This window comes from Antechinus flavipes, chromosome 3, assembly GCF_016432865.1.
Source record: "Antechinus flavipes isolate AdamAnt ecotype Samford, QLD, Australia chromosome 3, AdamAnt_v2, whole genome shotgun sequence".
Classification (NCBI taxonomy): domain Eukaryota; kingdom Metazoa; phylum Chordata; class Mammalia; order Dasyuromorphia; family Dasyuridae; genus Antechinus; species Antechinus flavipes.
In genome coordinates this window covers 536901683-536916693 of record NC_067400.1, presented here as the reverse complement: position 1 = coordinate 536916693, position 15011 = coordinate 536901683, and the positions used below count along the sequence as shown (strand labels likewise).

The following is a 15011-nucleotide window of genomic DNA, read 5'->3' as shown; positions in this document are numbered from 1 at the left end:
ATACTTGCTCCTGTGAGCATTAACATAGAAAGAAATTTCTGGCTTGAAAAGAATGCATTGCAAGGCCATAAGCACTCAGTAATTAATGGATAAATTCAAGAAATCAAGGACAAACCCACTTGAAGCCTCTAGAGGCTTGACTCAACTACAGTATCATTCTTGGAAGGGAAAACCTTGGGTCCACCTAGAACTCAGCTACAGTACTATAAAAATATTATTACTAAGAATCAGGACAGAAATAAATTTTAAATAATAGAAACAGTACCAATGGTCCTCTTGGTGTAAAATTCAAGTTTATTATCAATGTCCAAGCCATTAGTCACATAACTGGAATAGTTAGTTCTAGGGCCTCTCAGACTTAGAGCTGTGGTCTAATATTAGTACATTATTACTTTTGTCACTGGATGGCTGTGGAGAGACAACCACAATTTGTTTAGTCCTGAAACAATTTGTCATCTAGACCCTCTTCTAGAAAGAAAAATAACAAATGTACTTAGAAGAAGACTGAGTCAGGAATTTGAGGAGAAGGCTTGGTTCTAATCCAAACTTAGAATTATTTAGATTAGTGATTCTCAGGGAATAATTATCCTTCTTCAGACCATGTTTTGTTTTTCATATGTAAAAGCAAAGAGTTATGTTATAAAGTTCCCTTCTAACTTAAAGGAATTATAATTTCTTACTGAATAGTGATCAGATGATCACAGCATGGAGGTCCCCCTCCTCAACAATATGCTGGCAAATGCTAAACAACTGGTTGTCCAAAAAAAAAAAAAAAAAAAAAAAAAAAAAAACAGTACTGAGGACACACTTTTAAGGACATTTTCTTGTCATTTTCTTAAATCTAGATAATCAAGAAATTGAGCTCTGATTTATAGTCTTTGCCAATTTCTAGGTGTAAATTCTTACAATGAAAATTTAACAAATCAATTTCCATGAGTCAAAAAGAGCTGATTCTAGCACACTGCTGCTCATCTCCATCCTTTGTTAGCACAGGAGTTGCCTTGGACATGAGTAATAAAGTCATTACCCGAAGCAAGTTGATTTCCGAGATTTGAGCTGTTTAATCATTTGAGTCCTGTTCAACTCTTCATGACTCCATTTGGAATTTTCTTGGCAAAGATACCAGGATAGCTTGCCATTTTCTTCTCCAGCTAATTTTACATATGAGGGAACTGAGGCAAATAGAGTTACGTGATTTGTTCAGGGTCACACAACTAGAAGAAGTATCTAAGCTAGATTTGAACTCAGGAAGTTATCCTTCTGATATCAGGCCAACAATCTATCCACTGTGCCATCTAATTGTCTGTTTGAATTCTATGACTACTGCCACCATCACTACTGCCCCTCACCACAAAGTGGGCAGCACTGGTCATTGAAGTTACAGTTCCAATATGGTTATATTAAGCTGTTTTTTTTTTTTCCTGGTTCTCCTTCTATTTGTCTCACCACTATTCAGTTACCTTTGCTTGTTCTTCATCCATGGAAATCCATTGCTTCACAAATTCTCTATCCTATACTCTTTTTTTTTTCAATATAATCTCAATTATTGATATTAGATATAATGGCTTCAATTGTCAGCTCTATGCAGATAATTACCAGATCCAATATTTCTATAAAGCTGTTGTCCTGCTTCACCCAATGCCTTTTGGACTTCTCAATTTGGATATCTCATAAGTATTTAAGATCAACATGTCTAAAACCAAATCCATTATCTTTATCCCTCAAATCACCCTCTTCACAACTTCCTGTTACTTTCTTTTTCTATCCTTGCAATCATCCAGGCTCATAACACCAGTATCATCATCAGTCTTACAATCACCCCACATATCCAGTCATTTTCAAATTTCATCATTTTAAACTTCACAACACCTTTTGTTTATGTCCCCTTCTTTCTACTCATATAGTCACCATCCGAATATATGTTCTCATTGACTTTCTTGTACACTTTTGAAACAATCCTCTAATTGGTTTCCCTTCACTCTCTTTCTTCACTCTAATCTATCATCCATTCACCTACCAAAATGATTTTCTTAAAAATACAGATTTGGTCATATCTCCCCACTACTAAAAAACTCCAATGGCTTCTGGAATAAAAATAAAAATAAAATATAAAAACCTCCGTTTGGCGCTTAACACTCTTCATCACTTTCATTCTTCTTTATTCCCCTCCACACTCTGCAATCTAGCTGCACTAACCTGCTATGTATGGTGCATGCTACTCCATTTTATTGGCAGATAGCATGCACCATGCATAGCAGGGTAGTGCTGCTCCATTTTATTGGTTACATCCTTTTTCACAACTGTTTTCCATGACTGGAATGTTCTCCCTCCTGACTCCTGTCCCTTACCTTCTCTTGTTTCCTCCAATCTTATTCAGAAAGTCTTTCTCTATCTCTTTTATTCTCTTGCTAATTTCTTTCCTTTGAGATTATCTTTCCTGTACTCTATGTATCTTGTATATAGTTATTTACATGTCATCTTTCCTTCTCCATTAGATTGTGAGCTCTCAAGGGACAGTGTTTTTTTTTTTTTCTTTTTGTATCTCCACCTTTTAGCATAATGCTTCATATATAGTAAATACATAAAATACTCATTGACTATTATTTACCTTCTTTATTATCTTCCTCAAACCTCTGCTGAATTTTTCAGTTTGATAGATAAGTACCTGAAAAAAAATCTATTTCTCAGTTGATATGTTTGTCAATTTTTTTAATCTCCAAATAATTTACTTCTCATTTCCGACTATATTTCTTCCTTTTCCTCACTTTCCATAAACTTTCATATGCTTATTTGTTTTTTTTTTTCCTGGTTCTCCTTCTATTTGTCTCACCACTATTCAGTTACCTTTGCTTGTTCTTCATCCATGGAAATCCATTGCTTCACAAATTCTCTATCCTATACTCTTTTTTTTTTCAATATAATCTCAATTATTGATATTAGATATAATGGCTTCAATTGTCAGCTCTATGCAGATAATTACCAGATCCAATATTTCTATAAAGCTGTTGTCCTGCTTCACCCAATGCCTTTTGGACTTCTCAATTTGGATATCTCATAAGTATTTAAGATCAACATGTCTAAAACCAAATCCATTATCTTTATCCCTCAAATCACCCTCTTCACAACTTCCTGTTACTTTCTTTTTCTATCCTTGCAATCATCCAGGCTCATAACACCAGTATCATCATCAGTCTTACAATCACCCCACATATCCAGTCATTTTCAAATTTCATCATTTTAAACTTCACAACACCTTTTGTTTATGTCCCCTTCTTTCTACTCATATAGTCACCATCCGAATATATGTTCTCATTGACTTTCTTGTACACTTTTGAAACAATCCTCTAATTGGTTTCCCTTCACTCTCTTTCTTCACTCTAATCTATCATCCATTCACCTACCAAAATGATTTTCTTAAAAATACAGATTTGGTCATATCTCCCCACTACTAAAAAACTCCAATGGCTTCTGGAATAAAAATAAAAATAAAATATAAAAACCTCCGTTTGGCGCTTAACACTCTTCATCACTTTCATTCTTCTTTATTCCCCTCCACACTCTGCAATCTAGCTGCACTAACCTGCTATGTATGGTGCATGCTACTCCATTTTATTGGCATATAGCATGCACCATGCATAGCAGGGTAGTGCTGCTCCATTTTATTGGTTACATCCTTTTTCACAACTGTTTTCCATGACTGGAATGCTCTCCCTCCTGACTCCTGTCCCTTACCTTCTCTTGTTTCCTCCAATCTTATTCAGAAAGCCTTTCTCTATCTCTTTTATTCTCTGCTAATTTCTTTCCTTTGAGATTATCTTTCCTGTACTCTATGTATCTTGTATATAGTTATTTACATGTCATCTTTCCTTCTCCATTAGATTGTGAGCTCTCAAGGGACAGTGTTTTTTTTTTTTTCTTTTTGTATCTCCACCTTTTAGCATAATGCTTCATATATAGTAAATACATAAAATACTCATTGACTATTATTTACCTTCTTTATTATCTTCCTCAAACCTCTGCTGAATTTTTCAGTTTGATAGATAAGTACCTGAAAAAAAATCTATTTCTCAGTTGATATGTTTGTCAATTTTTTTAATCTCCAAATAATTTACTTCTCATTTCCGACTATATTTCTTCCTTTTCCTCACTTTCCATAAACTTTCATATGCTTATTTGTTTTTTTTTTCCCTTCAAGGTAAGTAAGCAAAGCTTCCATCTCTAGGGCCTAATGGATGGGATATGTATTATTATTGATGTTGATGATGATATAAGGAGTGATGACCATAATGGTGGAGGAGGTGGTGATGGTGGTATTAGACGGTGTGGTAAGTATTATGGTACTGATAAAAGAGCTAGTGGCCATGGTAGTGATGATGGTCATAATGGAGGCAAAGGTGAAAGATTTGATCATATTGATAATGAAGCTTTATAATACAGAGACAAGAATGCTACGTTTAGAATCACAAGCAAATTGGTTTAAATTGAGGCTCCACCATTTATTAATGGTGAGACCTTAAAAATTTTACTTTCTTTCCCCAGACTTAATTTTTTATATGTAAAATGAGGATTTAGAACAAGTAGTTTTTAAGTTCCCTTCAATTATAATTCCTATGATCCAATAATTGCATGATGGAAATGATAGAAGTGATGTGTATGGGAATAATTGATGGTGAGGATGGGAACAAAGGAAGTAAAAAAGATGATAAGACTTTACATCAGATGACTTAGATTTAAGTCCTCAATACAACCTTTAGTAATGATGGTCTAATTTCTCTAATTGTTCTGCAAGATACTTCTTAAAAATAACAACATATTTAAGATAAACATAACAAAATGCTTAGAGAGCCCCTGACTGACAAATTTAAGTTGCTTGACTAAAATAAACTACATGGTCTGGTACTGAAAGGCTAGGTGGCTGTGTTTGCTCATATGCCGTCGATGATCATTCAAGTATCAAGGAAAGGTAAAGAAGGGAAAGGTTGCCCTAGTCACAAAAATAAGAGTGAAAAAGGAATTCCGGAAATTATAGACAAATAAATTTTACTCCAATTTCTACCAAAAATCTAGAACCTATTGGTAAAAAGATAGTGGATATATAAAAAGATAGCACTAACTATGCCAGACTAATCTAATTTTCTTTGTTTTTAAGAATTGCTAAATTCAAGCCAATGATTTAGGTCTAGTTTATTTTAATTTTATAAAATCACTGGAAGGAATTTCTCAAACCATTCTAGAGGACACATTTCAGAAATATACAGTAGATGATAGGACAATGAAGTGCATTTAGAGTTGGTTGAATGGTTGAACCCAAAGAAGAGTCATTAATTTTTTATATCAATTTGGAAGATTTCTTGTGACATTTGCCTGCTACCTATGCTTGCCCTATGTTCTTCAACATTCTTATAAATGATTTGGATAAAAACACAGATGCCACAATTTTTAAATTTTCAGTTGTCGCAAAACTGAGAGGAATGTTAACACACTAGATGATAGTTAGACTCAAAAATATCTTGAGATTAGAACTTTGAATTGAAATCAAGTTAAAAGGTAATTTGAGGTAAATGTAGTTTTACACTTGAGTTCAAAAAAGTCAAACCTACCCATACCTGCTAAGGAAATAATGGAGTTTCAGTAGATTGTAAACTCATAGGAAGTCAACAAAGTGATAGGCCACCAAGAAATGCAATAATAGGTGTCAGGAAGAGAGCTATAAGGAAAATAACAGTCATATAGAATAGTCTAGAGAGTCCGCCTGTGGAGTACAGTATTTATTTCTATATGTCATCTTTAAAAAAAAAAAAAGAATATTGATGTGTTGGGAAGGATCTAAATGGAAAAGTCTAGATGGGGGGGTAGGGCCTTGACTTCATGTGATATAAACATCAAAGGAAGATACTGTGAATCAGCCTAGAAAATAGATGATTTATAGAGAATATAATAGCTCTATTGAAGCATTTATAAAATCCCATCTGAAAGAGGGATTCAATTTGTGCTTTTTGGTCCTGAAGGCCAGAATTAGCAGTAATAAGGTGAATTTGTCAAGAACCAATTCTGGCCTTATGTAAGAAAAAAAAAAAACTCTAATAAGTTAGAATTATGTAAAAGTGAAATAGGTTGTTTAAGGAAATGGTAGGGGCAGTTAGGTGGTGCAGTAGTTAGAGAACCAGCCTTGAAGTCAGGAGGACCTGAGTTCAAATCTGGTCTCAGACACTTAATACTTCCTAGCTGTGTGACCCTGGGCAAGTCATTTAACCCCAAATGCCTCAGGGGAAAAAAAGGAAATAGTAGACTATTCTTAATTAGAAGTCTTCAATAGAAATCTGAATGACCCACTATTTCAATTTATAATTTAAGGAATTTGGGGTCAGGAACAGGCTTCTGAGTTCCATTTTAACTATGAAATTATGTGATTCTGTAATCCTGGCAATTTAAATGGAAATATGTGAATTCCTTTTCTAGTTTTACAACTTTCTACTTATGTGACTTTAGGCAAGCTACATCACTTCTTTGCTCCCCAGTTTCCCCTTCTACAAAAAAGTAGTAATAGCACTTGTATTACTTAATACAAGTGACTGTTTTGAGAATTGATTAGAATCAGATAGCCATATAATGTATTTGAAAGTGTTCCATAACCTCAGGTCACAGTACAAATGTGATGGATTATTTATTTATTTATTTACTTATTATTATCATTACCATGCTACTAATGCTCTTCACTGTGTTTCCTTGAGCTCAGTCATGAACCAACCCTGAATCTACCCTCAGCCCTTTCCCTTGCACCTGTCTCCACCAAGCTTCCCAGTGAATCGGCCTGTCCTAGCCAATGTAATGAGGTAGGTAAAGTTTGCCTTCAATGCTCTCCACTTTCCCATTATGGCATCATCCTAACTGTGGAGGGGAGAATCAGGCACCTTTGAAGATAGATGCCTGGTGTCAATGCCTTGATTTTACAAGTGGAAAAATTGAACTGAAGTGAGTTTTTTGGACTTGTCCTAGGGCACACAGTAACATAACTCAGGAATTCAGTAACAGAACAAGAACATCATTCTTCCCACTCTCCTACTGTCTCATCATAATTGATAGACTCTACCTATCAAATCCATTTCATCCTTCGAAATTTAGATCCCACTTTCTCCATAAAGCCTTCTACCAACATTGCTTTCCCCTTCTAATCTGTCTACATTATACATTAATTTTCTTTTTCTTTTATGCTATTTTCTGATATTCTCAATTGTTTTATATTTGTACAGAGCCTCCCTCAAGGAAACATATGTTCCTTGAAATCAGAATCTATGAAATAAGTTTCTTAGGACTCATCCAACAGTACCTAGCAGATGTTCAGTGATGAACTACTGTAGTAGATAGTACATGTCTCTTTTCGTTTTTAAGAAATTTCCAAAGGGGAAAAATAGTTGTGAGAAATGAAAACATTCATATTATTTTTATTACAGCAGTTGTGTCCACTTGAGGTAAAGCCAATTTAATTAAAGGAGGCTTTAAGAGCTAGCCAATGATACCAATACTGCTGAGAATCACTTTATGTGACACTACCTAACCATACTCCCCAATGTTTACTATAACAAGGAGTTTTCCTTGACCCATACTGAGGTAAATACACTCACTGTAATTATGTGTGATTGTATAATTACAATAAGATGTAAATGATCATAATGTGTGTAGAAGAAATCTCATTCAATTTGTTGCCACTAAGGGAATGTAATTATTGTATTGCAATGGACAAGGAGAAAGAGTATTTTCAGCAATACATTTGGGATAATGTAGGAAGGTAGACAAAATGATTTTCCAAAAGCAAAAACTCTGATCTTTTCATTGCACTACTCAATAACCTCTAATAGCTCCCTATAGCCTCTAGGACTAGATATAAAACCATTATTTGACATTTTAAGCTCATTTCAACCCAGCTCCAACTCTCCTCTCCAAGCTTATCATACAATACTCACACTTTACTGACAGGTTGGTCTCTATTATTGTTCATACTTGACACTTCATCTCTTACCTCCGTGCCTCTTGACAAGTTGGCAACTGTGCCTAAACTATGTTCTACTCATGTCTGATTCTTAGACTTTCTAGTGTTCTTCAAAGCTTAGTTCTGGCCCCAAATTTTACATAAGGACTTTCCTGATAACCATCAATTATTCTGTATTTGTGTACTTATTTTTTTCTTTTTTAATAGAATTTTATTTTTTTCAAATACTGCTTATTTATTTTGAATACATTCTGTATATACCAGTAGAATATAATTTCCCTAACATATTTTAAGCTCCTTTGAGAATAGAAATTTATTTTCTATGCCCCAGAACCTAGCACAATTCTTAAAATTTAATGAATACTTATTGATTGAGGGGTATAAATATCCTCATTTTTATTATTTGCATGAACATGGCTTTCTGCCAGCAGAAGGAAAACAAGCATATTGTATGGCTAGGGCATGGATTCCTCCCTTTAAGAAAACATTTTTTTCAAGCCCTTATTTCAAACTACAGATTCTGTCAGTCCTGTTCAATTCAGTTCAACTCTTATATATAAGACCCTGTGCTAGACACTATATGCTGTTTATTTTGTGGACTATGATCCCAAAATGAATTATTACAGCAATGGCATTTTTTCAGTATTAAAAAGTCGTTAAGCATCTATTATATAGACAATTAGATGGTTTAATGGATAGATCACAGATCTGACACTGTGACCCTGAGCAAGTCATCTAACCTGTTAGCCTCCGTTTCTTTATCTATAAAGTGATCTAGAGAAAAAAAAATGGCAAAGCACTCTAATATCTTTGCCAAGAAAACTCCAAATAGGAAAATGAGTCATTCAAGACTGAAACAAATGAACAAGAAAATATGGAAATTACTGTCCTAAACACTAAATATACAAAGATGAAAAATCCCAAATCTTTGACATCAAAGAGATTATAGTCAAAGAGTAGAATTATACATAAGAACAAATAGCTATAGATACAAGTAGAATGCTATGGGAGTAAAAGGAGAAATCCAGACAAAGATTTCAGAAAATTTGAAAAGGAAGAAATAATCTGAGGAGTGGAAGTGAGGGATGATGTCAAGAAAGATTGATTCTTGGAAGAAGTAGCATCTAAGCTGAGAATGGTGATGATATCACTTTATACTCTTCATTGTATAATATATATGCATATGTATATACATATAATTATACATATTTAATTATTTGATATATAAAGCCAATCTGATCACTACTGCAGCCTGTTGTCCTAGAGCCTTGCAGGCTTCTACAATGACTTGTAGTGACAGGTACCTTCGCTTATAAAAATAATGCTTAGTTTGCTCCTCCAGATTCTAACCTATGCCTATAGAGATAAAATTGGCTTTGAAGACACCTGAAATGTTATGGATGCAGAAGGTCAATACTATTTAACCAGACAAGCCTAGAGATTAACAGATTTTTTCAGTGGAGGAAAAAAGGAATTCAGTCTAATTTTACTATCCTATACAAAAATGAATTCCAGACACAGTGGTCGATATATGGAGGCCTGGGCCTTAGTGACAGAGACAAATTATAAATTGTCTATTAAAATAATTTCTCAAAATTATCTATAAATGAATTATAGTTAGGAAGTTTGTGTGAGTCAAGAAAAATTTTATATCCTCTTCTCATACCTCTCTTGTAGGGACTGATTCAAGAACATATATACACATACATATATATATATACACTTATGTTTGAAGAATGTATTATTTAATCATGCTGAATTATTTTTTCTCTGTTTTTCTTTGTCACAATGGATTGCTTTCTGGGAAGGGAAGCATATACTTGAAGATGAAAGTGATAAAAAAAAAAGATGCCAATTTTTTAATTGTGTGTCTTAAAGTAGAAGCAAGTGTCAGATCTAAAAGCTATTCTTTTCTCATAATAATCAGATACTGTTCTTGCATGTTTGTAAAAGATTTTTCCTCCAAGTTGCCCTGTAATATAAAATAGAAAACTATTTCTATTTCACAAATGAGGAAATTGAGGCAAAGTGATTTGATCATGGTCACACAGTTAATAGGATCATAGATTTCAAGCTGGAAAGGATTTTAATGACTATTTCTTTTACAGATAAGGGAACTGAGGAAAAGTGATTGTCCCAAGTCAAACAAGGGTAAAATATTAGAGGTAGAATTTGAATGCAGGCTCTCTGACTCCATAACTGATGATCTTTCCACTATTCCACTCAATTTGGGTTTCCTCATTTCAAATATAACTCAGGTGATTTCCAGCATCCTTTTGTTCAAAAGATTTTTGCTTGTTTGTTGTCAGGTTGAAGCAGACGATATAGTTCGAAAGTTGAAGGAGTTAAGAGAGTAGTAAACAAGGTAAATCAAGTCTGCATATAAAAATCAAGTCCCTAGAAGGGACACCTAGATCACCTAGGCCCAAGCCAGATCCAAATATTGTTGGAAAATATTCCACAAAATAAGCAAAAATGCTATAAAATATAGGTAACGTAACATTTTAAAACAAAGTCAATAAGTGACTTTCAGGGATTTTTAAGTAGGAATTGGTGACTCGCATTACTATTTGACTTTGAAATCATTGCCCTACAATGAATTACTTTTCCCTTCTCTGTCTCCCTTCCTCACTCTCCATGACTGATTGATGAGACAGAAGGAATAGAAGCCTCTTGCAGGTCCACAGATAGAATAATGAGTCAAACATAGTATCTGAGTCCCATGGACCAACAAGCTATATAAACAACTATGGTTGAGATGATGGTAACCAGCCAAAAATATTTATTAAGTATCTACTATGTGTAAGGTCCACTAAGTTCTTAATTATTGTTGTTTTTGTTGTTCAGTTGTGTCAGACTCTACATGACCAAATGGACAAAGTCTACAAAGTTTTCTTGGCAAAGATCCTAGAGTGGGTTACCATTTTCTTCTCCACTGTGTCCTCATTTTATAAATGAACAACTAAAGCAAATGAAAGCTAATGTTTTGCCCAGAGTCCCACAATTAATAAGTGTCTGAAGTCAAACCTGAATTCAGATCTTTTTGTCTCTAAGCCCAGGGCTCTATCCACTCTTCAACTTAGATGCTCCCTAGGAACAGGAAAGAGATAGTTTCTGCCTTTGAGAAACTCACAATAAAAAGAAGGAAATTTAGGAGCAATTGTATATCTTTGGGGCAAAGTCAAAAGTTTTTAGGATAAAAGAAATCTTAGAGGCATTATTGGTTTTAACCACTTCATCTTAAAGATATTATGTGACTGAAAGAAAGGTATCATGACTTATATAAGTTCATATAATAATAACATTAACAATAATAATAATGATAGCTAAGATTTGAACTCAAGTCTTCCTGATTCCAGGTCTCTCTTAGAAATAAAGAAAAGTAGTTGGAGTGCTGTCTTAATAAATGCCAGTTTATCTTCCATATATTCTCCCCATGTTTCAATCTACAAGCTTGCTTCAAAAGAATAATGATGATACTGAAAACTATGTATTACAAAATATTGATGGTAAAATGAGTAAAAATGAAGTAAAGTATCCATTGAAAAAAAAGCAATTACTTAAAATTATTCATCTTTTTAAATATGTTCTCATTACAAATGGAATTGACAGCCTTTGGAATTTCTCTGAAACCAAGAGAAAATTCTTTGTCAATAGAACATTAATCTAGAGTTTATGATTAAAGCCTATTTATCTTCATTAAATTGTCAGCTTTAAAATAAAGCAACACACTCATAGTTTATATAAAAAAATAAATGATGCCTATGTAGTCATTGTCATCAAATGAGAATGTGAAGAGCAAGGGACGTGGTATCTGAACATCCAGGTTCTACTTGCTGCTCAGCCACTAATACCTTCATGAAGCTGAGAACTTCATTAGATCTTCCCATGCCTCAGTTTTCTTTAAATATAAATTTTCTTTATATTTTAAATATAAAGGAGTAGGATGAGATGATTTTTGAGATCCTTTCCAACTCAAAATGCCCAAATCATATGAATTTTTTAACTCAAATGAATTATTAGGCCCCTTCAGACCTAAAACCATAATTATTTCTTGTTTTTTGATTTTGTTTTTCAAAATAAATGATCTAATAAGAGGCAAATAGATGACACAGTGATAGAGTACCTGACCTTGCATCAGGAAACTTATCTCACTGAGTTCAAATATAGCCTTAAACAATTATTCACAACGTGTCCCTGAGCACTGAACCTATTTGCTTCAGTTTCCCCAATAGTGAAATGAGGGGAGAACCACTTCAGTATTTTTGCCAAGAAAACATCAACTGGGGTCAGAAAGAGTCTGATAGGACTAAAAAAAAAAAAAAAAAAAACTGAACATCAACAAAGCTAGATAGTATAGTGAATAGGACTCAGAATTCTAGGGCCCAGAGTAATGAAGAGCTTGGTACAAATATTATGAATATACTTATTAGCTATAAAATCCTGTACTCATCATTTATGCTCTGTAACTATTTACTCGTCTCATATATATATATGTGTGTGTGTGTGTGTGTGTAAATTTGTGAACCCCAAAATGCTATATAAATACTATTTTTATAAGAGTTTCAAAACTAGAATGGAATGTGGTCATATAATCCCCCAAAAAATTCATTTTAGAGGAATAATTTTAAAGAACTTGCACTCTCAGAAAGGAAAGGCATTAGTCCAAGATCGCTCTACTAGTTAAAGACCTGGAATTTATGAATAAATTAATGAAAAAGCATTTATTAAACTAGTAATGTATGTAATTTCATATGATATGTACAAAACCAGAGATTTCCTCTGCCCTCAAGGAGTTTACATTTTAAATGGACAAAGATAAGTCACATAGAGAAGTAGTAATTGGACAGGACTATTTCATTCTGGAAAGTTACAGGGATGATGGGTAGGGCATAAGGAAATAGATAAACAGTTCCTTCCCAAAAGCAATGGGAGAGTTGATTTGACTAAAGTTCAAGAACTGAGTTCAGGAGATGGGAAAAGGAAGGAGAAACACCAGTAAGGCAGTTATTCAGATTATTGTGATGATACATGCATGGGAATAAGTAAAGTGAAGCATGTCTGGGTCTAGGTTCTGATTGATACTAAAGTCTAGGAAACAGCCACAAGTTTAGAACTTTTACTTGAAAAAAATTTTATTAATACCAGTTAAAATCTATTTCTAAAGGGCATATAATGAAAGTATAGTTGATTGGCTATCAGAAGACCTGCATTCTAATTCTAACTCCACAATAGCTGATTGAACACTGTTCAATCTTGGACAAGTCATATAACTTCAATAGACCTCTTTACTCACTTATGTGTATATATATATATATATATATATGAGGAAGGCATTAGTTTAGGTCAGGGGTTCTTAATTTTTTGTGTTACACAGAGCACTGGAAGTATGGCAAAGCCTAAGGATCACTTTTCTGAATAATGTTTTTAAATGTATAAAATAAAATACATTGGAGTATAAAGAAAACCAAAGGTTAGTGAAAAAGAAATGTATTTTTATCTTTATCCATGTTCATGAACCTGCTAAAATCTATCCATACACTTTTTGGAAGCCTGTGGATTCCAGGTAAGAATCTCTGAATTCAATAATATCTAAGGTTTTTTTATTGCCTCTAAGCTCTAATACTCTAGAATTCTATAATGAAATGATCTCCAGGACTTTTTCCAACTCTCACTGTTATAGTCTGGGGTCTCAAACAGCATAAGCATGGTGATGAATGCAGTATTTATGGAAATAGGTAAATCTTTCTCATTTAAACTATTCTTGGAGAAGAAGGGAGTAATGAGATGTCAATGTCATTGGTCACCTGTAACTATATGAATATGCCCACAAAATTTTAACACAACAAGAGTTAGCACTTGTTTGCTAATCTACAGTGTGGAATCCATTGTACAAGTTGGTATGAGAGATAAAAGATAAAAAGATTAGAGCCCTTTCCAAAAAAAAATATACCTCCTTTCCACATACCAATACACATGCCCAGAATTCACCAATCCCCAGTAGATTCTATCTCTACTGTTAAAGTACTGCCAACTATTCTCAAATCCTACTGCATGAGCCATATTCTACAAGTCCTTCCCAACTAGCTTTTCCTTTCTCTGACCCACAGTTTTACATGCATCCATAAAATTCAATTTTGTAGTATTATTCAAGAATACATTGTTATTTTTTCCTGTTAGATAACATCCTTTTTGAGGACAAAGCCTAGTTTTATTGATTTTTGTATCTTCCCCAGGATTTAGCATATTACTCTGCACTTTAGAGATGTCTTGAAATGTTTGCAAAATTGATTTAATAAAACATGGATCCTGTGTTCTATGAGCTTAAAATCTAGTTTATTTTAAGGTCCTTGAAATTTCTGACTACCCACCTGTAAATAGGTGCTTTCTCATTCTCTTAGTGCAGACAAATTAGATTCCCTGTTAAATTTTCAAAAGCTTTTTATAAATATTGTCTCAGGACATTCTTTTTTGAACTATTTATTAGTCACATCCTTTTATCCCCAGCCTGACATTTCTGGTTGATTCCCTTTGGCACATTACTACAGCTGTATGAAACCACTTTTCTGAGGTTTGAGGTCATAGGATCTTCTGGAGCAAAGGGTCAATGATTTCACTTATTTATAAATGGAGCAGGGTTTTTTTTTTTGTTGTTGTTTTTAAAGAAACAGAAGTGGCTGGTAATCTTTGGCTCTTTGTACTATTGAATTTAGTTAAATCCTCTCCCTGGTCCTTTCATTTTAAACTACTGCTGTGCAAACAGTTCTGAGTTTGACTAGAACTGGTCTCTGATTTAAAACTTGGGGAGGTCTAAGCCTTTGAAAGTTATGAGTGAATCATTGTTTCCATTGGGCTCTCCAATGCTACATTCTAATTGCTGTATGAATACTATCAATCTGATGCTGGGTTGTCTTCCCTTTAATATCATGCTATAACCCACACATCAGTATTTGTGTTTTTCTTCCTTTCTCTGATGGACAAAAGGACCTGTTGAACAGAGTTGATAAGGCCTGTGGAATTGTAT

General features: G+C 33.8%; 1 protein-coding gene across 4 annotated transcripts in view; it reads left to right on the top strand.

Annotated features, from left to right (window-relative positions):
- Nucleotides 1-15011, top strand: part of GRM5 (glutamate metabotropic receptor 5) — a 725366-nt gene that overhangs the window by 687909 nt on the left and 22446 nt on the right. Inside the window, exon 9 of one of the 4 annotated variants that reach the window (XM_051987300.1) lies at nt 6737-6833. The exons of the other annotated variants lie outside the window; for them this stretch is intronic. Coding sequence (XP_051843260.1) covers nt 6737-6833 — 97 coding nt within the window. The remainder of the gene's footprint in view (nt 1-6736; nt 6834-15011) is intronic. 4 annotated transcript variants of the gene reach the window in all.